General features: G+C 37.7%; 5 protein-coding genes across 5 annotated transcripts in view; all 5 read right to left on the bottom strand.

Annotated features, from left to right (window-relative positions):
* Window positions 1-22,560, bottom strand: part of LOC134853360 (flotillin-2a-like) — a 424,983-nt gene that overhangs the window by 85,822 nt on the left and 316,601 nt on the right. The gene's annotated exons all lie outside the window — the stretch shown is intronic.
* On the bottom strand, window positions 1,275-2,703 carry LOC134853152 (transmembrane protein 33-like). Its single transcript, XM_063869103.1, has 2 exons — window positions 2,130-2,703; window positions 1,275-1,862 (listed from the first exon to the last, which is right to left on the bottom strand). The coding sequence occupies exons 1-2, from the start codon at window positions 2,669-2,671 to the stop codon at window positions 1,652-1,654; spliced, it is 753 nt and encodes a 250-aa protein (XP_063725173.1). The 5' UTR covers window positions 2,672-2,703; the 3' UTR covers window positions 1,275-1,651.
* On the bottom strand, window positions 2,796-5,407 carry LOC134853151 (protein FAM91A1-like). Its single transcript, XM_063869102.1, is given in 2 exon segments — window positions 2,796-4,517; window positions 4,519-5,407. Coding segments are annotated over 2 exon segments (2,481 nt in total). The 5' UTR covers window positions 5,404-5,407; the 3' UTR covers window positions 2,796-2,921.
* Window positions 16,169-17,626, bottom strand: LOC134853075 (transmembrane protein 33-like). Its single transcript, XM_063869010.1, has 2 exons — window positions 17,083-17,626; window positions 16,169-16,819 (listed from the first exon to the last, which is right to left on the bottom strand). Exons 1-2 carry the CDS (start codon window positions 17,622-17,624, stop codon window positions 16,609-16,611), a joined length of 753 nt encoding a protein of 250 aa, XP_063725080.1. The 5' UTR covers window positions 17,625-17,626; the 3' UTR covers window positions 16,169-16,608.
* LOC134853304 (protein FAM91A1-like) lies at window positions 17,762-20,370 on the bottom strand. The gene has a single exon (XM_063869276.1). It carries the CDS (start codon window positions 20,366-20,368, stop codon window positions 17,888-17,890), a length of 2,481 nt encoding a protein of 826 aa, XP_063725346.1. The 5' UTR covers window positions 20,369-20,370; the 3' UTR covers window positions 17,762-17,887.

Here is a 22,560-nt window from a genome sequence, read left to right as displayed (position 1 = left end):
GGTTCAGTGATTTATCATTTCAAAGCTCATTCAGTCGTGATTAGAACAATATTAAAATCTTTTCAAAATTTTTCTGTGCCGAGGAAAATTTGTTTGAATTTTTTATTTCAATTTTGAGCGAACTGAGCCAGCGAGCAGGCTTTCCTCGATAGAGCCCGTATGAATAGTATAAGTTGTTTACAGAAGAAACATCTAGTTCCCGATTACAATACACTTGCTTTTGCAGGTGTAATAACACTCGCAAATTAGTTCAACGCCAGTTTCGCGTAGAAAACATTCACAGAAACTCTACTTGGTCATCAAAAGAAGACTTAGGAACACATTCGTTTTTCCTTACGTTACATTGTAATTTCAATAATTTAATTCAGAAGTTGCGCACAACTCACATGACAGTGGAACAGATGCACAAGTAGGAGACAGGTGGCGAGTACCTTTTGGAATTCCACTGATGAGTTAACTGATATTCGACTGAGTTAGCTCAAATACTGAGTTTGCAGGTACCGAAGATTATTCTCTCACAGTGAATGCTTCGAGCGCACCCCCCCCCCCCCCCCAAAAAAAAAAATTCTGATACCTCAATTCTGCAAGTGATTTCGCCATAAAATCTTAACACTATCTGTTTATCGAACCCAATATGCTTATCATCAAAATTCTGTCTGAGCATTTGTAGGTGAGATTGCTTATTTTTTGGTTTACAACTTTAGTTAGGCATAATAAAACTTTGTTATGTCGGTATGTTGATCAAAGAAAAATCAGCACTCTTTCCTATAACATTTTCCCGATCTTTGTTTAAAATAAATAGCCCAATCCCGCCCACCACACTATATTGTGTATCATGGGCGAACAAAATCTACTGTGGGCTGTGTCAAAAATGGGCAAAATCGTAACAGGCCATCAAGGACAAATGGATCGTCACAAGCTCACCAAAACGCGGTAAAATTTCAGATACACTGCAATCCATGTTTCAATAGTTACTCCAATGAGGCCGTCAGAACAGAACGCTTGAAGAAATTTTACCCCGAGAGCATTTGTGTCGAGCGATTTTCAATGCAGAAGATGTTGGTGTTTTGAGGCCCACCAATAAGTTCATTTATGAACTTTTTCAGGGTTATACACCACTACCTCAAGATAAAGAATCCGAAGTATGCAAGTCTAAACAGTCCGTATGTCTGTTCTTTCTCTCGATTATTGTCTGAAAATCTCAGCCAGTAAATTGACATCAGTTATAAAAAAAATGACTTAAGTATGCATTTCATAAGTTTGCATAACAGGCATTAAATTAATTCATCAATTAAGCCACGATATGATTCATTTGCATTTTACAGAATGATAATTAAATTTAAATGAATACAATTTGAGATAAGCAGACACTCAAAAAGAGGAGAGGGATAGTTGCACAGCAATTTATTGACAAATAAATAAATTACAGTTCAAAAATACAATGAAAAACTGTCCATCTGGTTTTTAATTAAAAAAAAAACATTTACCAGCATTATTCAGGGTCAATCACTATTACATTTCTATAGATGATTAACGGTTACGCATCAAAAAAATCAAACTCAGACACAAATGGGAAATGAGTTCGAAAAAGTTCAACGGTTGCCTCCCTTCTGAATCAGTTAGAACTTCATTTCCGGCATTAGCTTCTTTCTCATCTTGCAGCTCCGGCTTGAGAAGATGGCTGAGTGGGTACTTGAGGAGGAGCCCAACGACATATGGTAAGGATGGCCTTCTGAACTATGGTCCTGACAAAAGCAGGACAAATGGGATTAGCGATCATCTGTTCTGCGCCTATTCGCAGCTGCTGGAACACTATCCGACTGTACGGGTTGCGCTGGGAACAGTAGCGAAATGTGAGGAACCTGAAACAACGTTCAAATTTAATGCCAGGAATATGCAGTTTTTTGAACAATAAATGAACTATAAATAGTACATCTCAGTTACGCTCTCTCGAACAATTATTGATGAAAAATTTAGGATGAATTTAGACGAATCCGTTAACTGAATATCCATTCAAAGAAGAAAAACATTTTTTGCATGAATTCATTTGTTATTCGGTATGTTCGATGGTTCAAAAAAAAACTTCCGAAAACTAGTATTATGAAAAGAAATTAAGACATTTATGATACCTGTAGTATATGAAGGGTGTAATCATACTGCCTTTTCCGCTGAAAATCATCATGATCAAGGCGGGAAAAAGGAGCACTTCATTTAGAGCAATAAACCTCAAGATAGACTGACTATTCGATGTCACCTTCGAGACCAGTGAGTTCAGAAGAGCCACACCAATCGCATTGCCAATATTCCTCTGGATGAAAAAGGAGATGTTGAAAAGAGCCAGAAGGAACAGAGGGATCACTACTAAGGTCACTGGTGATGAAGATGCGATAAAGATCAAAGAGTAGATGATGTAATGTGCGGAATCTTCTAGAAGTACACGTGACAAAAACTCCAGGTTGAGGGCGACAACAGGCATGCGTTGATGCAACCGCAGTGCGCATGACAACGCATTGCTTAACAACACCCGTTGGTAGAATACAGGTTGACTGTCTATTCCGTAAAAAGGGACCACAAAAAGAACACAGGAAACCATCGTGTAAAGACGTGCCAGAAATATAAAACAGTCTATTTTGTTCTGCTGTGCAAATGCTATTAATTGTTGAAAAGCCATCTCTAACTGGAAATATATACATGAAAATAATGATTCCTACATGTAAACAATGATTTTTCACTTTACTAAGCGCACATTTACAAAATTTGGTTCAAGATCTGATTGTCAAAAATTTAATTCAGGCATATAATTTCTTGTTTTCACAAATGATTTATTTATTTTTGTACATTTTAAATAAATACAACAATAACTAGCAATCACCAGGAATGAACTTTATTTGATATGGTTTACACTTTAACTTATTAACACTTTAAAACTTCCACAATTTAACCTCTTTCGAGTTTCTACTGTACAAAACATTACAGGTTGGCATTTGGAGCGGAGCCCGTTTTCTAATGTACGCTCTCACATCCATCTCTTCACTTTTTAAGTCGTTTTCGCAACATGCCTTTATAAATTTCAACAACTGCATCGATAACGTCAGATTTGACTGCAAAAACTTCTGCTGGTGTTCTTGTGAGAATATACCAGAATTTGTAAGTATATCACAGACGTAAGAGTTCAAAGCTTCGTCGAACAAGGGCAGCCCGCAATCGACATCAAACACGGACCACTCATAGTGTTCGTCTTTGCATTCCTCATCCTGATTCATAGCACTGATTGAAGAGCAATCCAATAGATATTGCACCTGTTTTGGAGTCAGTTCCTCGATTTCAGGTGAAGCTGAATTTTCGGGAGTTTCGTTTGGCTCAGATTGAGGAATGTTTTCTATAACTTTTGATTTAGGAGTCTTGGCGAGAGTTAAAAACCCAAACCCATTGGTAACATCCAAATGATTCTCTAACGACGCTACAAGACCTTTATGAGCTTCTAGACTATCTTGATCAAGAGGAAACGGGACGTATTTAGTACAAAGTTCGCTTTCGCTGTACCGTGAGTAACCTTGAACCAAAACTGGCATATTACAGAGAGCGTCATTCAGCATAATAAGACAACTGCATGTTGAAACTAGACTAGAATCATGGCCCCAGCAAGTCACAAGGAGTTTCTCATATTCCAGGAACATCACTGGGATTTGTCGGAGTCGGAACCCTTTGCAAAGAAGCATCGAGGGAGGTCCTCGGCCCAGCGTTCTGTATAGAAACAGTTTGAACCAGGGTGAATTCATTTCCGGTATGAATGGTCCCACATGATAAGGGTCCAAACAGCTAACTGGTGAGACTTCTTGGGAAAGAGGTGCCATTGAAATTAGAGCTTGGTAGTTCTTCTGCATTAGCCTTTGGCAAATATCAAACTCAAGGTTAAGTAGACTTTCACACCGCAGTAAGTCAATTCCTGGAGAGTTCATCTCTTCACCGAATGCAATTTTATCGTTGTATCTCAAAAGCTTAAGAGTTCTGTGAAGTATCTGGGCGTGATCGAAGTACCTTTGAGCCTCGCCTTCTTGTTCGTCTATGTCCAACTTCACTTTTTCAAGCTCACTAATGAAACTGTCCATAGACTCGTCTGATAACTTTCCTACTTCGAACATGGTCACTGCATGGGTCTTCAAACCGGGAGTCAAATTTCCCATCATCAGGAATGCTGTGAGAGTGGAATCAAATAAAAATGCAATCTTGCATCTGGAAGAGCTCTCGCCTCCTGAAAGTTCCAGTTCCTTCACAAGCGGTTGACCTTCACTTTTAGATGTCAAGGAAAATTGTGACGTCGATACGCTCTTAGCGATTATTGGCGAGTTTTCGAGTAAATCATCGGAGAGCTCGTCCATGTCTATGAAATCAATAACATTTTTAACCGGAAACGGTGCCGGCGCATTATGCTCTTTCGTGCCATTTTCAACTGTCAACCAAGATTCATGTAGCTCTGATTGATCCATTTCGCTTTTCCTCTTGTGGCAAAAACCAAGCCCTACACATCAAAGAAACTGTCATTAGAACCGTTTTAACGTCTAGATCAAGCATAGTTGCGAGCTCTTTCATAGTCATAGTTTCGTCCAGAACTTGGAACAACTTGTAGAGCAGTAATTCAATTTCATCTCCTGATGTTCGATTCATAACAAAATTGTCTAAGGGAGGAAGAGATACAGTATCAATTTCAGTAATAGGAACATCGAAAAAGATCATTCCATGAGAATAAAGATTCCTTAGTAATCTCAAGTCTAGTTTTCCAGCCAAGTGACGTTTGTTTGCTACTAAAAAGTCAATTAACTCTTTCTCCTCTGGCGTTGAACGAAGTACGTCTGTTTCAGTTACTGTGGCTAGCCGTACTCTCCACCAGTTTTCAATCTTGATCTTAATTGGTTCTTTCGGCAACAAATCCGATATTGCTTTCTTTTTGAAAAACTTCTGCAAACTGGAATTTTTCTGGAGTCTAGACTGGTTCATCAGGTCAATGTACTGGTTTCGCCCAATGCCAAGAACTCTCAGGCAATCGACTGCGGTGAAATTTGGAAGTGAGTCATAACTTTTATCTGCTTTCATAAGTGATCTAACCATGCTGGTGTAATACACGAAGGGAGAAGTATGTAACGTGTGGAATATATCTGATAAGTGATACGGAAAAACCATCAAATTGTCGATGCAATAGTCTATCATTTGTTTATAATATTGTCTTTCGTCTTTGTACACACTGTTAATCAAGTGGTCTCGATATCTAAGCTGACATCTTGTAGAAAACTGTTTGACAAGTTTGCTGTATTCCAGTTCTGAGTTGCTGAGACTTGACTGCAAATCTTCTGGAAGTGCAACCCAGCTCACACCAGCGCGGATAAACTCTTCGATTTTAGAACCCATAACAAACTTTAAAAACAATCAATATACAATCAAAAATACAAGAACTCATAAGTGATAAAAGTTATTAAAACTAATATATATAATTTTAAATACACAACAAACACCGAATACAAAACAAACAAATGTGGGATGAACCATTGAGGATTTAAAAGAGAGGGGGAATGCACTAACAGCAAAGGAACAAAGGAGCACCAGAATTGGGAAGGCAAAAACGTAATAAACTGCACAAGACTAGATGGCCCGACTGACTAGATGGATGGCCCGACTGCACAAGACTAGATGGCTCGACTGCACAAGACTAGATGGCCCGTTATTACTAGAGCTCAGCCCGCTAGGTTATACGGTTTGGCTGCACTACACAAGAAAGAAACATTACTCCGTCCGGTTCTATCAATACCTGGCAGTAGTTATCACAAGCTGAATAAATTGTTGACTCCCATTTTCGAAAAAGTTCCTGGCGCAAACATTAAAACATCCACATTAGACGATCGAGAAAAACTAATACTTGACGAAAATGAGCGCGTTTCTTCAGTAGACTTAAGAGTTTGTACACAAACCTGCCCCTATCGGAAACAATTGAGATTGCTTAACGTAAATAAAAGAAAAAGGTAATAAAACATTCGCCCGGAAGTACATATCGACGGAAAATAAAGCTAGGTTCTAAAACGACTGGCCAGCGTCTTGTGACATTCGATTAGAATTGACAAAGAGACAGTTTCAGAGGGTTAGCCGCTGACCCAGAGAATTGGCAGTTTTAGAGGATTAGCGACGTTATTTGAACGTTTAGACGAACTGTGAAGGTCAGGATATTCTGGTATTTTAAATTTTTAAAATTTCGATTGATGACGTCATATTTCCGAGAAACAACGAAACGGCCATTTTTGGAAGAAAACCAAAAATACAACACAACCACAACGAGAGTTGCGACAACCACAACGAGAGTTGCGAGAGAAACTACGACGGAAAGTAGAAAATACAACAGAGTGTTAGCAAAGACCGCTCCGACTTGTAACGATTTTTTGTCGCTACAATCATTAAAAGGCCATTCACGCCCACGGTGAAGGGTGGTGGTATCGTGAATTCAGCCTTCCGGAGAGGAAATAAGGGTGTTATTTTGTGCCATTCTGCCAGATGACACAGCACAACCTTCCGGCGACATAAAAAAGAGTGACTAAAGGCCTTATGAACAAAAAAGTGTTGCGACGGAGGGTCAGAATGTTCTAGAATTTTTATTTTTAAAATTTCGATTGGAAGAAGAACATTTCTGAGAAATAGAGAAAAGACGGCCATTTTGAATAAAAAGACGAAAAACAGAACGACGCCATAGATTGTGAAGAACAGTCGTATCAGAGACAAGAAAATTACGAAGCCTCTTATCGTGGCAATAACACACGATAAGAACCTTAGCGACGTATATTTGTGGAGAAGGAGGCTTCAGTGGGGGAAGAAATATACCACGGAACCCTCCCTGGACACGAATTATAAGAGATAAGAGTGTTATCTCAAGAATATTACGGGAGCGGAGGCTTGGTCCCCCAGAGACTGTCTATGTAAAGGGACTGTGTAGACTGACTATATAGCTGCTATAATGTCATAGATCTTAATTAACACCGTTATTATTCAAAATTTCAGAGCATGAGTAGCTAAGAAAGGGAAAGGGTCAATCCATCTCCAATGGATTTAATATAAAACTGTCACACAAAAACATATAAAAATAGGTTTTTCGAGCCGTGTTTTTAATGACAATCACGTAGTCTGAGGATCCGAGACTCAGCTATGTGGTTGTGTTCGCATGTAAACGAAAGCTGATCAAAAGTCGTTTGACTGATGGCCTAAAAATGGTAACTTTTTACTTTGCCCTAGACAGACCAGAAAATCAACTGGCAAGGTCGACACGGTGAAAAACGAGTAGAATTAAGGTAACTGACGCCTGCCAGTCGTTAACAGGTACTTTTTCTACGCTCCGTCGCTGTGTGATATTTGGGCGAATGTTACATAGACGTTTTTATGGCGCTCCTGGGTGGGCCTGTTAAAGGCATGAAACCATCATGATCAGCAAGCGTTTCAGCGACGTACCCTCCGCTCCGGGCGTATGCCCGAGTTAGAGGCCTTAATGACCGTTATTGTTCTAGGGGGAAGGTGCGTACCCTCCGTCTAGTGCAATTTAGCTTTTTAACTTAGTTAACGCCAAAAATTCCGGGGGCCGGAGGGTTAGGTGGGAAATCTAGAGCCCGCTTGTCCTGAGGTCCCAGGACCAAAAACAATTAAAGAGAAAGCGTAAAACCAAACAAAAATAGTGTATAACCAAGAAAAAGCCAAAAAATAAATTTATTTAAAAACAAAAAAGTACAAAAAACAGCAAAAAAATTCAAAAAAGACCAAAAAACAGTAAAAAAACATAAAGTAACAGTTTATATGTTATTTCCGGACGAGATGTGATCTGACCTTCCTATTTGTTGTTGTTTCAGATCGATTTATATCGTTTCTGATAGAAAGATTGTGTGTTTTGGTGAAGGGTTGGATACCCTCCTGTAACATTCGCCCGGAAGATATATATCGACGGATAACAAAACTAAGTCTTAAGACGACTGGCTAGCGTCTAAACAGAGCTTTGCATGTTTTTCACCGTCTCTACCAAGCCAGTACTTTTCGGTGGTCTTTTCTAACATCGGGTCGACAAAAACGTTACTGTTCTCCGGCTTCGACCAGAACGCTCAAATTAACTGAATTACATGCAAAAATAGTGAGCTCATGGCTGGGTCTCAGTATCCCCAGACCACGAGGTCACTCCTAAAAACAGGGCTACTACTTATTATATTACTATTGTTTTTGTTCAGTAGATAAAAATCATCATCTCCATCGAAGATGGATCAACCCTTTCCCCCCAACTCTTAGCACCTCATCCTTGTCAAAACGAATCCAAATATCAATTAAATTCAAGTCAGGACATGACAGGATGCTAAAAGTTCATATGAGTCAATAAAAGTTTTCCGTCCCGAGACCCTTCCGGATTCTTGAATCCGGTGAATCAAGCTCCTTAAGTTCGATTTCACGACAACACGGAAGGCTGGTTTCTTACCCTTCACCGTTGTTCGCAACGGCCTTGCAACTATTGTAGCAGCACAATAGTTGCAACTCGGAACGTTCTCTGCAATCTGCTGCTGTTTTTCTTCAATTTCGACTTCTTCAATTTCGATAAAGTTGTTCTCGTCCGCGCAACTATTGTTGTTGTTGTTTCTTCTCTCGTTTTTTGTTAAAAATGGCCGTTTCAGCATTTCTCAGAAATGTTACGTCATCACTTCGAAAATTTAAAATTTTAAAATACGGGAATATCCTGACCTTCACCGTTCTGCTAATCATCCGAATAACGTCGTTAATCCTTCAAAATCATTAACTCGGAAGGTTCACTGCTAAAATTTCGAAGTCTGCAGAGATTGCATTTTGGCCATTCTGGTCGAATGTCACATACTCCCCGGACAGTCCGGTCAATGTCCTCATTGAATCGCGCAATATTCGTAAAATGGTTACAGTGTCATCGAACAGAATTTACAAAATGCACGAAATTACTTTTATCCACGTCACATCGACTCACTGCAGAATATAAATGGCATCATACTACATCACTATAGCCTTGAAATTCTTTCATTAATCTGCACATTGAGGATATGACTTAAGATAAAACATTTTTTCTGACTTCCAGTGTCAATGTCCCGATTAGAACTTTTTCTCCTAGATTTAAAAGGCGTTGGCTTGCAGGACAGTCCTGCCAACCAACAAGCTAAAATCACCCTACTATGCTTCTTCCCTTCGGAAATCTTGTTTGTTATTGTCCTGAATATTAAAACTAAGAAACTTTGTGGTTAGAAAGAACAATGAAACAATCTCCCTCTTCGAGAGATTACTCAAGCCTTCCACGTCACCACAAAGTGATCAATCTTCCTAAGTGATTAAAAACAATCATGCAGGCTGGAATATTTAAATATACTCTTCCCTTAAGCCTTTCTAAATAAATAATGAGTGTCTCTAAAGCCACTTCTGCTAAAATCAAAATGCAAATTTATAAATGCAACAATTTCAAAACTCAACAAAATGTTTCAGTTTTCAATTACAACTTGGTTGCTTGGTTTCTCACTTGAGTTTTTCACACACACAAAACAATTCTGAGTTTTGACTTTTCTTCATCATCCCTTTGTTCTCTTCTTTTTTCGTCGTTTAGAAGTTCTAAAACTTCTAAATTCTTCTAATTTTCTTTCTTGCTGCCTCTTGTTTTCTCGACCATTCGTCAATGCTCCATTTCCTCCTCCTGTGACACTGACTCCGCACTTTCGGTTTCCGTGTCTTGTAGCACGTCATTGACTATCCTGACGCTGTTGGAAGCCGTCCTCCAACACTTCTGCTCTTCCACCCTCTGTTTACAGCAAGGTAGGGGATCCACGTTTGATTCTCTGTTTCTACAGAAGCTGTTGTGGAGACACAACGTCACGTTTCTCTCCAAATCTTCTTTCAGCATCTCTGCCTTCTCATTTCCACTACGCTCGCTCGTCCTGGAAATTCTTTTCACAGCGGTGGTCACTGCATTCCGATGGGTCACGAAAGCTCGCTTGAAAGCTCCTGCCCCAATGTCCAGCTGATATTCACTGTATACTCTGCCATGCTTCGACATATGCTTTTTCGCATACTCGTACAACCATGCAGTCATGTTAGCTCTGAACCATGGCATCAATCGTTTTCTTGCCCATATCTTCTTCACTTCCATCGGAATGTTTAGAACTTTGCACATTGTCTCAAAAAGATCTAAATCTTTTAGACAATCTAATTTCCGTAATTGTTCTCTCGTCGGTGCCTCCTGTAATCTCTCGTCGGTGCTCTCGTCGGTGCCTCTCGTCGGTGCCTCCTCTCGTCGGTGCCTCGTCGGTGCCTCGTCGGTTCCTCGTCGGTGAACAAAGTTATTTCTCATTTATGCAGGTTTGTTTTTTTCAGGAAAAAAGTCTGGTGTCATTTTGTAATAAAACTTTTTTAAAGCCAAACGGAGATTCGCAAAAACTTGGATGCAAAGATGAATTGAAGTGAACAAGAATGAAAAACTAAACAAAACCAGGTCAACCGGTTTCTGTGTAAATTGCACAGTAAGATCCGACGACAATAATAAAAAAACGAACAAAAACTTTTAAAACGTGGGAAGTTAAAAAGTCTAGAACTTGTGCTTAATCGATAACAGTAGTACAGTGCTGATTTAAATTAACCGGACAAAACGCGTTAAACTTGAAATTTAAAACGCATTTTTCTCAAATTGGGTTGATTTTAGGTGAAAACTTATGAAGACAAAACTTGCTTAGAATTTTAGCAGAATTAATATGGTGTAATTTGTTTTGCGAAATTCGGGTCCGAAATTTTACCCCAAAAATGGGTCATTTTGGTTTTTCTTAGTTAATCAAAAATTACGCCAAAAATACCCAGTCGATTACAGACATAATTATATCAAAGTGAGCCCCTTGCGTAGCTCAACAAACTTTAAGAAGGGTATTTTCTCCAAAAAAAATGCAAATTGTTTAAAAATTGTTTTTAAATAAAAAGTTGGTATTTTATATAGTAAAAATGACTTTTTTTGTCTATCAAACAAAAATAAATTAACTTATACAATTTTTTGGAGATTATACCCTCCTTAAAATTTGTTGAGCTACGTAAGGGGCTCACTTTGATATAATTATGTCTGTAATCGACTGGGTATTTTTGGCGTAATTTTTGATTAACTAAGAAAAACCAAAATGACCCATTTTTGGGGTAAAATTTCGGACCCGAATTTCGCAAAACAAATTACACCATATTAATTCTGCTAAAATTCTAAGCAAGTTTTGTCTTCATGAGTTTTCTCCTAAACCCAACCCAATTTGAGAAAAACGCGTTTTAAATTTCAAGTTTAACGCGTTTTGTCCGGTTAATTTAAATCAGCACTGTACACACTAAGCAAAATTGAAAACTGTTTTCCTTAAAAGTTTAAATAACCAAAAAAATTTTAAGAAAGCAAAAAATTCATTTTACTGGAGAACAACTAAGTTTTCGACGCTTACAAAAATCATCGCCTTATTGTTTATCAATTGTAAGCCTGCTCGCTCGCTTTTGTGCTAAGATATAGACTATTTGCAAATAACACGGAACGTTCTTACCACAATCAAGTAAGTAGGTAAAATCAAAAACTTTTCAAGAAAACATTGAAATTAGTATAATAAAAGTTTTACTTTTTCAAGTTGCTCCTAAAAATTTTTTGTAACATGTGATTATTTTTTCACCAGTTACAAAAAAAACAGATGTGTAATTCGAAAAGAGTAAATATTTTATTATACTACTTTTGAGGTTTTCTTGATATTTTGGACTTTTTTACTTGCTGGCAAAAAAGTACGCAGTAGGTACTGAAACACATCAGCACTGCAGTAAATTTCACTACAGAGTTCGGGTCGATAAAAGACATCAAACTCATTCTGATCATTTTTGTCTGATTTTGAGTCCAACATTTAAAATTCAGACCAATTTTTCTTGTCATGGGGGCGGCATCTTGAAAGTTTAATTTAACTCTAAATGCAGAATAAAAAAGCCTTGGAATGATACAATTTGGCCCCCTTTCAACTTTTATTTGATGCAGTCAAAAACGAAAAAAACCCATACTGAGTGGTCTGAAAAACATTTTCCCGAAGACTCACTCAATTTCATGGTGGTAAATTTAATTTTGTCATTCAATTTCAATTCTCTCAGACTTGTTCAAATATCGAGAAGTGTCTCAAGAAAACAGAGTTTGCCAATTTCTTTGCAATTAATTCTGACCAAATAGAATAAAATTTAACGTATCAAAAAACCATAAAAAGAATGAAGAAATTTATTCACATTTTTTCTCTTTTTTGTAAATAGCCATCGATGTTTGTTTTAAGCTATAGTTTACAAAATTAGAAGTTATTAATAGCGAAATTATCGCAATATCTCCATCACAAAATAATTGTGGGTTACTAACATTGAAAAACTATATGTGAATTAGTCTAAAAAACTGACATTTTTTTCGAAACTGAGATTTTCCGCAACAACGGCTAAAAAAGCGCTAATATGATACACTTGACTATTTCCCAGTTTTCTTTGAAAAGGTTAGAATTGAGCTTAACAAATTTATAATAAAAAAATCAACTCAAAAAATAAATAAATTTTTTAATACAATATTTTCAATTCGAAAACCTTTTCTGATTGAAAAAAAAGACAAGACTTTTTTTTAAATTTTTTTGATGTTTATTCGTTTTTTGAAACTATGCCTGGAGTCGACTATGCCTATCGTACTTTTTTTACAAACTTTTGTCAAAGATTTTTAGTTTCTTTTTTTGATGTGGCCGGAACTTTCTGTGCTAGTTACATAGAATAACCTCTTGTTTATCCATTGGAATTGAACTTTCCATGAAACCTGGTTTTCATTATTGGTTTTCATGTATTGAAAAAAAAGTGTTTCTTCAGAAACAATTTCGAAAAGACGAAACGTTGTAATTATTTTAAAACACTGAAAAAATGAATTGCTGTATTTTACCTTAACCTAAATTCACCCCACCAAAACACTCGGACCAATCACTTTCCGATTCTTTCGCAGCAGCTAGTGAATTCCAATTTTTTTGTTTCACTTGAAATTTAGTCTATCTTTTTTTCGTATGCATCGATAAAAGTAAGCTAAGTGCCCAACTAAAACTGGAGGTATGTGTTTGATAGGTTTTGAATTCGTTATACTGACAAGAAATGGAATAGATAATCTCAAAAACTGGACTTTGTCTAGAACTTTAGTTATTTCTTTACTAAAATAAGTGAGAAAAGTGAAAACTTTTGAGATATTGTAATTTTTTCAAGGACATCATTTTTCCTACAAAAAAAACAAGAATTCAACGCTTCTAGAGGAGAACTTTCAGCAGGTTTTTGCAATTGAACCCTTTTTCTAGGATTTGATAGGTTAGTTATGTAGAAAACTAAAAAAAAATTCTTAAAAAACGGTCAAAACTTCAATTAAACACAGAGTTTTTCTGCAGAAAGTAGTTCAAACTAACTTAAGTAGAGAAAATTTCCTCAAACCAGGTTTTTTAATTGAACCTCAGAACTGTGAGATTAATTTTTGAGAAAAATCAAGAAAATTCAAAAAAAAAACGGCCGTTTCGAAACTTTGACCATATTGAAAACCATATTTCTTATAGATTAGAACAATTATGAAAAAATTTTATACATTATAAAACTAGCCTTCAGACAGTCTGTTGTTTTGATTAAACCCTTGATATCAAATTTGGCAAGATACTTATTGATAAAAGTCAAAAAGCTTCCAAAAATAGGCCAATAAAACAAAAAAATGATTTTTCTAAGAATCAAAGCTTTTCGTGTAAAAAATTAGGCGTCACTTATGCAGAAAAATTCGCGCAAATTGCATTCTCGATGTAACGCAAAAGTTCAAATAATGGGAAGTTAGTTTTTGAGAAATGTCGAATAAGGTAAAAAAAACTGTCAAAATATCAAATACTTTACTATACCGTGGGCCATAACGTTTTGTTAAAGAAAGTTGGGCAGAACTGTTTATGCAGTACAGCTTCTTATAACTCGTTTTATTTATTGAACTAAAATTTCATATTTGGGAGGGTAGTGTTTGAGTAATCGCAAGAAATAGAAAATTATCGGTCAAATTTTTTCAAAACAAAGTTTTTCGAGGGCTGTAGACAGTGAGGTAAAGTAAAGCATTACTAGGGGATTATGCAGGCACACAAGCAAACACGGAGTCCTATCATTGATTCACCTTTTAAAATTGGTATATTACATTATGAGAAGCGTTTCAGGAAAACAAAACAAAAAAAAAACAATCGCAAACATTTTCATAATACTTTTTTCTATTAAACAGGATTTCCAGGCAAACATGCTGCCATGCTGCCAAGCAAGACATTTGATTTTTGATTTAGCAGCGGAGCAAAGCTTAAGAAGCGAAAACATCTGTTAGCGGACAAATGAAAGCCGACAACTCATAATTTATTGGGAAAAGTTCAAATTTATTTTTTATGAATGAAAACAAGGTCCTGCAGGGACTCGAACACCCGACCTTGGATTGCAAAAGTAACAGCGGTACCTCCAGGTCAAGTCAGAAGGAAGGAACCTGGAATTTGTATAGGCTCAAAAATGAAGCTAGTTCAGTTTGTTGTAAGAAACAGTATATATGGAAAAAAGTCTAGTTACCGATTACAAGAGTGTGAACATAGAAAAGTTTTTATAGAAGAATTGACCAAATTCGGGTTAAATTGTTTATCTCAATAAAACAGACAAACCTGAACAAAAAATATTCTGCAAAAAACGAAAGCAGATTATATTTAAGACGATCAAAATTTTGTTAATTTAATTTGGAAAATGTTTTTTGATAATTTGAAAAGATTATTTTAAAATCAAAATATCGTATTTTTTTTTAAATAAAGCTATTCGAAAGCCGTGAATAGCTTGACGACCTCCCAATGTTTAAATTTTTCTTAGGTTTTTCACGAGAAATCAGGTAACACAAAAAATCATCGGAATGGGTTCAGTGATTTATCATTTCAAAGCTCATTCAGTCGTGATTAGAACAATATTAAAATCTTTTCAAAATTTTTCTGTGCCGAGGAAAATTTGTTTGAATTTTTTATTTCAATTTTGAGCGAACTGAGCCAGCGAGCAGGCTTTCCTCGATAGAGCCCGTATGAATAGTATAAGTTGTTTACGGAAGAAACATCTAGTTCCCGATTACAATACACTTGCTTTTGCAGGTGTAATAACACTCGCAAATTAGTTCAACGCCAGTTTCGCGTAGAAAACATTCACAGAAACTCTACTTGGTCATCAAAAGAAGACTTAGGAACACATTCGTTTTTCCTTACCTTACATTGTAATTTCAATAATTTAATTCAGAAGTTGCGCACAACTCACATGACAGTGGAACAGATGCACAAGTAGGAGACAGGTGGCGAGTACCTTTTGGAATTCCACTGATGAGTTAACTGATATTCGACTGAGTTAGCTCAAATACTGAGTTTGCAGGTACCGAAGATTATTCTCTCACAGTGAATGCTTCGAGCGCACCCCCCCCCCCCCCCCCAAAAAAAAAATTCTGATACCTCAATTCTGCAAGTGATTTCGCCATAAAATCTTAACACTATCTGTTTATCGAACCCAATATGCTTATCATCAAAATTCTGTCTGAGCATTTGTAGGTGAGATTGCTTATTTTTTGGTTTACAACTTTAGTTAGGCATAATAAAACTTTGTTATGTCGGTATGTTGATCAAAGAAAAATCAGCACTCTTTCCTATAACATTTTCCCGATCTTTGTTTAAAATAAATAGCCCAATCCCGCCCACCACACTATATTGTGTATCATGGGCGAACAAAATCTACTGTGGGCTGTGTCAAAAATGGGCAAAATCGTAACAGGCCATCAAGGACAAATGGATCGTCACAAGCTCACCAAAACGCGGTAAAATTTCAGATACACTGCAATCCATGTTTCAATAGTTACTCCAATGAGGCCGTCAGAACAGAACGCTTGAAGAAATTTTACCCCGAGAGCATTTGTGTCGAGCGATTTTCAATGCAGAAGATGTTGGTGTTTTGAGGCCCACCAATAAGTTCATTTATGAACTTTTTCAGGGTTATACACCACTACCTCAAGATAAAGAATCCGAAGTATGCAAGTCTAAACAGTCCGTATGTCTGTTCTTTCTCTCGATTATTGTCTGAAAATCTCAGCCAGTAAATTGACATCAGTTATAAAAAAAATGACTTAAGTATGCATTTCATAAGTTTGCATAACAGGCATTAAATTAATTCATCAATTAAGCCACGATATGATTCATTTGCATTTTACAGTATGATAATTGAATTTAAATGAATACAATTTGAGATAAGCAGACAACTCAAAAAGAGGAGAGGGATAGTTGCACAGCAATTTATTGACAAATAAATAACTGACAGTTCAAAAATACAATGAAAAACTCGCCCTTCTGGGTTTTAATTAAGAAAAACATTTACCAGCATTATTCAGGGTCAATCACTATTACATTTATTTTGATGATTAACGGTTACGCATCAAAAAAATCAAACTCAGACAAATGGGAAATGAGTTCGAAAAAGTTCAACGGCGGTTGCCTAACTTTTGAATCAGTTGGAATTTCATTTCCGCCATTAGCTTCTTTCTCATCTTGCAGCTCCGGCTTGAGAAGATGGCTGAGTGGGTACTTGAGGAGGAGCCCAACGACATATGGTAAGGATGGCCTTCTGAACTATGGTCCTGACAAAAGCAGGACAAATGGGATTAGCGATCATCTGTTCTGCGCCTATTCGCAGCTGCTGGAACACTATCCGACTATAAGGGTTGCGCTGCGAACAGTAGCGAAATGTGAGGAACCTGAAACAACGTTCAAATTTAATGCCAGGAATTTGCAGTTTTTTGAGCAATAAATGAACTATAAATAGCACATCTCATTTACGCTCTCTCGAACAATTATGGTGAAAAATTTAGGATGAATTTAGACGAATCCGTTAACTGAATATCCATTCAAAGAAGAAAACATATTTTGTCTGAATTCATTTGTTATTCGGTATGTTCGATGGTTCAAAAAAACTTCTGAAAACTAGTATTATGAAAAGAAAATAAGACATTTATGATACCTGTAGTATATGAAGGGTGTAATCATACTGCCTTTTCCGCTGAAAATCATCATGATCAAGGCGGGAAAAAGGAGCACTTCATTTAGAGCAATAAACCTCAAGATAGACTGACTATTCGATGTCACCTTCGAGACCAGTGAGTTGAGAAGAGCCACACCAATCGCATTGCCAATATTCCTCTGGATGAAAAAGGAGATGTTGAACAGAGCCAGAAGGAATAGAGGGATCACTACTAAGGTCACTGGCGATGAAGATGCGATAAAGATCAAAGAGTAGATGATGTAATGTGCGGAATCTTCTAGAAGAACACGCGAGAGAAACTCTAGGTTGAGGGCGACAACAGGCATGCGTTGATGCAACCGCAGTGCGCATGACAACGCATTGCTTAACAACGCCCGCTGGTAGAATACAGGTTGACTGTCTATTCCGTAAAAAGGGACCACAAAAAGAACACAGGAAACCATTGTGTAAAGACGTGCCAGAAATATAAAACAGTCTATTTTGTTCTGCTGTGCAAATGCTATTAATTGTTGAAAAGCCATCTCTAACTGGAAATATATACATGTAAATAATGATTCCTACATGTAAACAATGATTTTTCACTTTACGTTTGCTCGCACTTAAGCGCAAATTTGCAAAATTTGGTTCAAGCTCTGATTGTCAAAAATTTAATTCAGGCATATAATTTCTTGTTTTCACAAATGATTTATTTATTTTTGTACATTTTAAATAAATACAACAATAACTAGCAATCACCAGGAATGAACTTTATTTGATATGGTTTACACTTTAACTTATTAACACTTTAAAACTTCCACAATTTAACCTCTTTCGAGTTTCTACTGTACAAAACATTACAGGTTGGCATTTGGAGCGGAGCCCGTTTTCTAATGTACGCTCTCACATCCATCTCTTCACTTTTTAAGTCGTTTTCGCAACATGCATTTATAAATTTCAACAACTGCATCGATAACGTCAGATTTGACTGCAAAAACTTCTGCTGGTGTTCTTGTGAGAATATACCAGAATTTGTAAGTATATCACAGACGTAAGAGTTCAAAGCTTCGTCGAACAAGGGCAGCCCGTAATCGACATCAAACACGGACCACTCATAGTGTTCGTCTTTGCATTCCTCATCCTGATTCATAGCACTGATTGAAGAGCAATCCAATAGATATTGCACCTGTTTTGGAGTCAGTTCCTCGATTTCAGGTGAAGCTGAATTTTCGGGAGTTTCGTTTGGCTCAGATTGAGGAATGTTTTCTATAACTTTTGATTTAGGAGTCTTGGCAAGAGTTAAAAACCCAAACCCATTGGTAACATCCAAATGATTCTCTAACGACGCTACAAGACCTTTATGAGCTTCTAGACTATCTTGATCAAGAGGAAACGGGACGTATTTAGTACAAAGTTCGCTTTCGCTGTACCGTGAGTAACCTTGAACCAAAACTGGCATATTACAGAGAGCGTCATTCAGCATAATAAGACAACTGCATGTTGAAACTAGAATAGAATCATGGCCCCAGCAAGTCACAAGGAGTTTCTCATATTCCAGGAACATCACTGGGATTTGTCGGAGTCGGAACCCTTTGCAAAGAAGCATCGAGGGAGGTCCTCGGCCCAGCGTTCTGTATAGAAACAGTTTGAACCAGGGTGAATTCATTTCCGGTATGAATGGTCCCACATGATAAGGGTCCGAACAGCTAACTGGTGAGACTTCTTGGGAAAGAGGTGCCATTGAAATTAGAGCTTGGTAGTTCTTCTGCATTAGCCTTTGGCAAATATCAAAGTCAAGGTTAAGTAGACTTTCACACCGCAGTAAGTCAATTCCTGGAGAGTTCATCTCTTCACCGAATGCAATTTTATCGTTGTATCTCAAAAGCTTAAGAGTTCTGTGAAGTATCTGGGCATGATCGAAGTACCTTTGAGCCTCGCCTTCTTGTTCGTCTATGTCCAACTTCACTTTTTCAAGCTCACTAATGAAACTGTCCATAGACTCGTCTGATAACTTTCCTACTTCGAACATGGTCACTGCATGGGTCTTCAAACCGGGAGTCAAATTTCCCATCATCAGGAATGCTGTGAGAGTGGAATCAAATAAAAATGCAATCTTGCATCTGGAAGAGCTCTCGCCTCCTGAAAGTTCCAGTTCCTTCACAAGCGGTTGACCTTCACTTTTAGATGTCAAGGAAAATTGTGACGTCGATACGCTCTTAGCGATTATTGGCGAGTTTTCGAGTAAATCATCGGAGAGCTCGTCCATGTCTATGAAATCAATAACATTTTTAACCGGAAACGGTGCCGGCGCATTAAGCTCTTTCGTGCCATTTTCAACTGTCAACCAAGATTCATGTAGCTCTGATTGATCCATTTCGCCTTTCCTCTTGTGGCAAAAACCAAGCCTACACATCAAAGAAACTGTCATTAGAACCGTTTTAACGTCTAGATCAAGCATAGTTGCGAGCTCTTTCATAGTCATAGTTTCGTCCAGAACTTGGAACAACTTGTAGAGCAGTAATTCAATTTCATCTCCTGATGTTCGATTCATAACAAAGTTGTCTAAGGGAGGAAGAGATACAGTATCAATTTCAGTAATAGGAACATCGAAAAAGATCATTCCACGAGAATAAAGATTCCTTAGTAATCTCAAGTCTAGTTTTCCAGCCAAGTGACGTTTGTTTGCTACTAAAAAGTCAATTAACTCTTTCTCCTCTGGCGTTGAACGAAGTACGTCTGTTTCAGTTACTGTGGCTAGCCGTACTCTCCACCAGTTTTCAATCTTGACCTTAATTGGTTCTTTCGGCAACAAATCCGATATTGCTTTCTTTTTGAAAAACTTCTGCAAACTGGAATTTTTCTGGAGTCTAGACTGGTTCATCAGGTCAATGTACTGGTTTCGCCCAATGCCAAGAACTCTCAGGCAATCGACTGCGGTGAAATTTGGAAGTGAGTCATAACTTTTATCTGCTTTCATAAGTGATCTAACCATGCTGGTGTAATACACAAAGGGAGAAGTATGTAACGTGTGGAATATATCTGATAAGTGATACGGAAAAACCATCAAATTGTCGATGCAATAGTCTATCATTTGTTTATAATATTGTCTTTCGTCTTTGTACACACTGTTAATCAAGTGGTCTCGATATCTAAGCTGACATCTTGTAGAAAACTGTTTGACAAGTTTGCTGTATTCCAGTTCTGAGTTGCTGAGACTTGACTGCAAATCTTCTGGAAGTGCAACCCAGCTCACACCAGCGCGGATAAACTCTTCGATTTTAGAACCCATAACAAACTTTAAAAACAATCAATATACAATCAAAAATACAAGAACTCATAAGTGATAAAATTTATTAAAAACTCACAACTACTAGAGCTCGGCCCGCTAGGTTATACGGTTTGGCTGCACTACGCAAGAAAGAAACAATACTCCGTCCGGTTCTATCAATACCTGGCAGTAGTTATCACAAGCTGAATAAATTGTTGACTCCCATTTTCGAAAAAGTTCCTGGCGCAAACATTAAAACATCCACATTAGACGATCGAGAAAAACTAATACTTGACGAAAATGAGCGCGTTTCTTCAGTAGACTTAAGAGTTTGTACACAAACCTGCCCCTATCGGAAACAATTGAGATTGCTTAACGTAAATAAAAGAAAAAGGTAATAAAACATTCGCCCGGAAGTACATATCGACGGAAAATAAAGCTAGGTTCTAAAACGACTGGCCAGCGTCTTGTGACAAGTTTCAGAGGGTTAGCCGCTGACCCAGAGAATTGGCAGTTTTAGAGGATTAGCGACGTTATTCGAACGTTTAGACCAACTGTGAAGGTCAGGATATTCTGGTATTTTAAATTTTTAAAATTTCGAATGATGACGTCATATTTCCGAGAAACAACGAAACGGCCATTTTTGGAAAAAAACCAAAAATACAACACAACCACAACGAGAGTTGCGAGAGAAACTACGACGGAAAGTAGAAAATACAACAGAGTGTTAGCAAAGACCGCTCCGACTTGTAACGATTTTGTAGCTACAATCATTATAAGGCCATTCACGCCCACGGTGAAGGGTGGTGGAATCGTGAATTCAGCCTTCCGGAGAGGAAATAAGGGTGTTATTTCCTCGGACTCAGAAATCCGGAGGGGTCTTGAGACATGAACTTGAACCATTTTAAACGAACTTTTAGCTTCCTGGTCATGCCCTGAATTGAATTTAATTAACCTCTGGATTCATTTTCTAATAATGAGAAGCTAGGAGTTGAGGGAAAGGGTTGATCCATCTTCGATGGAGATGATTATTTTTCTCTACTGAACAAAAACAATAGTAATATAGTAAATAGTAGTAGCCCTGTTTTTAGTAGTGACCTCGTGGTCTGGGGATACTGAGACCCAGCCATGAGCTCACTAATTTTGCATGTAAGTAAGTTACTTTGAGCGTTCTGGTCCAAGCCGGAGAACAGTAACGTTTTTGTCGACCCGATGTTGAAAAGACCACCAAAAGAACTGGCTCTGGTAGAGACGGTGAAAAGCATGTAGAGCTTTGTTTAGACGCTGGCCAGTCATTTTATAGCTTAGCTTTTTTTCCGTCGATATGTACTTCCGGGAGAATGTTACATAGATGTTTTTATGGCGCTTCTGGGTGTTATTCTTTTTCAACATCATGACCGGCAGAACCGTTAACGAGCACTCCGCGCCGAGCGGATGCTCATAATAAAGCCCTTAATAGGCCCTAACCGCCGGGGTGGAGGAATAGTTCGGAACGCGGAAGCCTTCCTGATTCCCGTGAATAGGTTTTTAACCTAGTTAAGACCGAAAATTCACGTTCCAGGAAGGGTGGGGGGATCGGGCGTCCCCTCGTTACCTGAGAGGTATGTGACCAAAAACACTTAAAGATATACAGGAAACCAAACAAAAATAGTACAATACCCAAGAAAAACAAAAAACATTAAAAAATAACCGAAAAAAAACCAAAAAAAGTAAAAAAAAAAATCGGTAGAAATCATCCCCCCAGACGAGATGTGATCCGACCCTCCCGTTTGTTGTTGTTAGATATATTGTTGTTCCAGGCATTGATATCAGTCAAAATTGTTATGGTTAATTTTGTGGCCCGTTTCTGAGGCTTGTATTGTAGGGTTATTTGAGTATTTAAGCACGTTAATGCTATTTGCGCTCAATCCGGAAGGGTCTCGGGATTAGTGAAGAAGACTGATCCGGCAAGCAGTTCAACCAGCGACAAGAAGGGGCTCAAGGACAACAACACAATTGACTGTTGGGTATCCTTAACAAGTTTTGTATCCCTTTTGGTACAAAAAGGAAGATAATAATCTGTGGGGGAATGGACAGTGCTGCACTGTAGTGACCCTTCACCGAACCGCGAAATTCTTAGTTAAGCACCTTCATTCGGATATTGAACAAACCCGGAGGGATAAAGTATTACTAATATTATTATTTATACCGCCTATATTATTTCTCTTATATCG

This window comes from Symsagittifera roscoffensis, chromosome 8, assembly GCF_963678635.1.
Source record: "Symsagittifera roscoffensis chromosome 8, txSymRosc1.1, whole genome shotgun sequence".
Lineage (NCBI taxonomy): Eukaryota > Metazoa > Xenacoelomorpha > Acoela > Convolutidae > Symsagittifera > Symsagittifera roscoffensis.
This window is presented reverse-complemented; position numbering and strand designations above follow the sequence as displayed.

Excerpts from the sequence above, each read along its gene's own strand:
- LOC134853075 (XM_063869010.1), bottom strand. The coding sequence starts at position 17,624 with ATGGCTTTTCAACAATTAATAGCATTTGCACAGCAGAACAAAATAGAC. Across the intron at positions 16,820-17,082 it reads ACACCCTTCATATACTACAG|GTTCCTCACATTTCGCTACT; the intron begins GTATCATAAATG and ends ACGTTGTTTCAG.
- LOC134853304 (XM_063869276.1), bottom strand. The coding sequence starts at position 20,368 with ATGGGTTCTAAAATCGAAGAGTTTATCCGCGCTGGTGTGAGCTGGGTT.
- LOC134853152 (XM_063869103.1), bottom strand. The coding sequence starts at position 2,671 with ATGGCTTTTCAACAATTAATAGCATTTGCACAGCAGAACAAAATAGAC. Across the intron at positions 1,863-2,129 it reads ACACCCTTCATATACTACAG|GTTCCTCACATTTCGCTACT; the intron begins GTATCATAAATG and ends ACGTTGTTTCAG.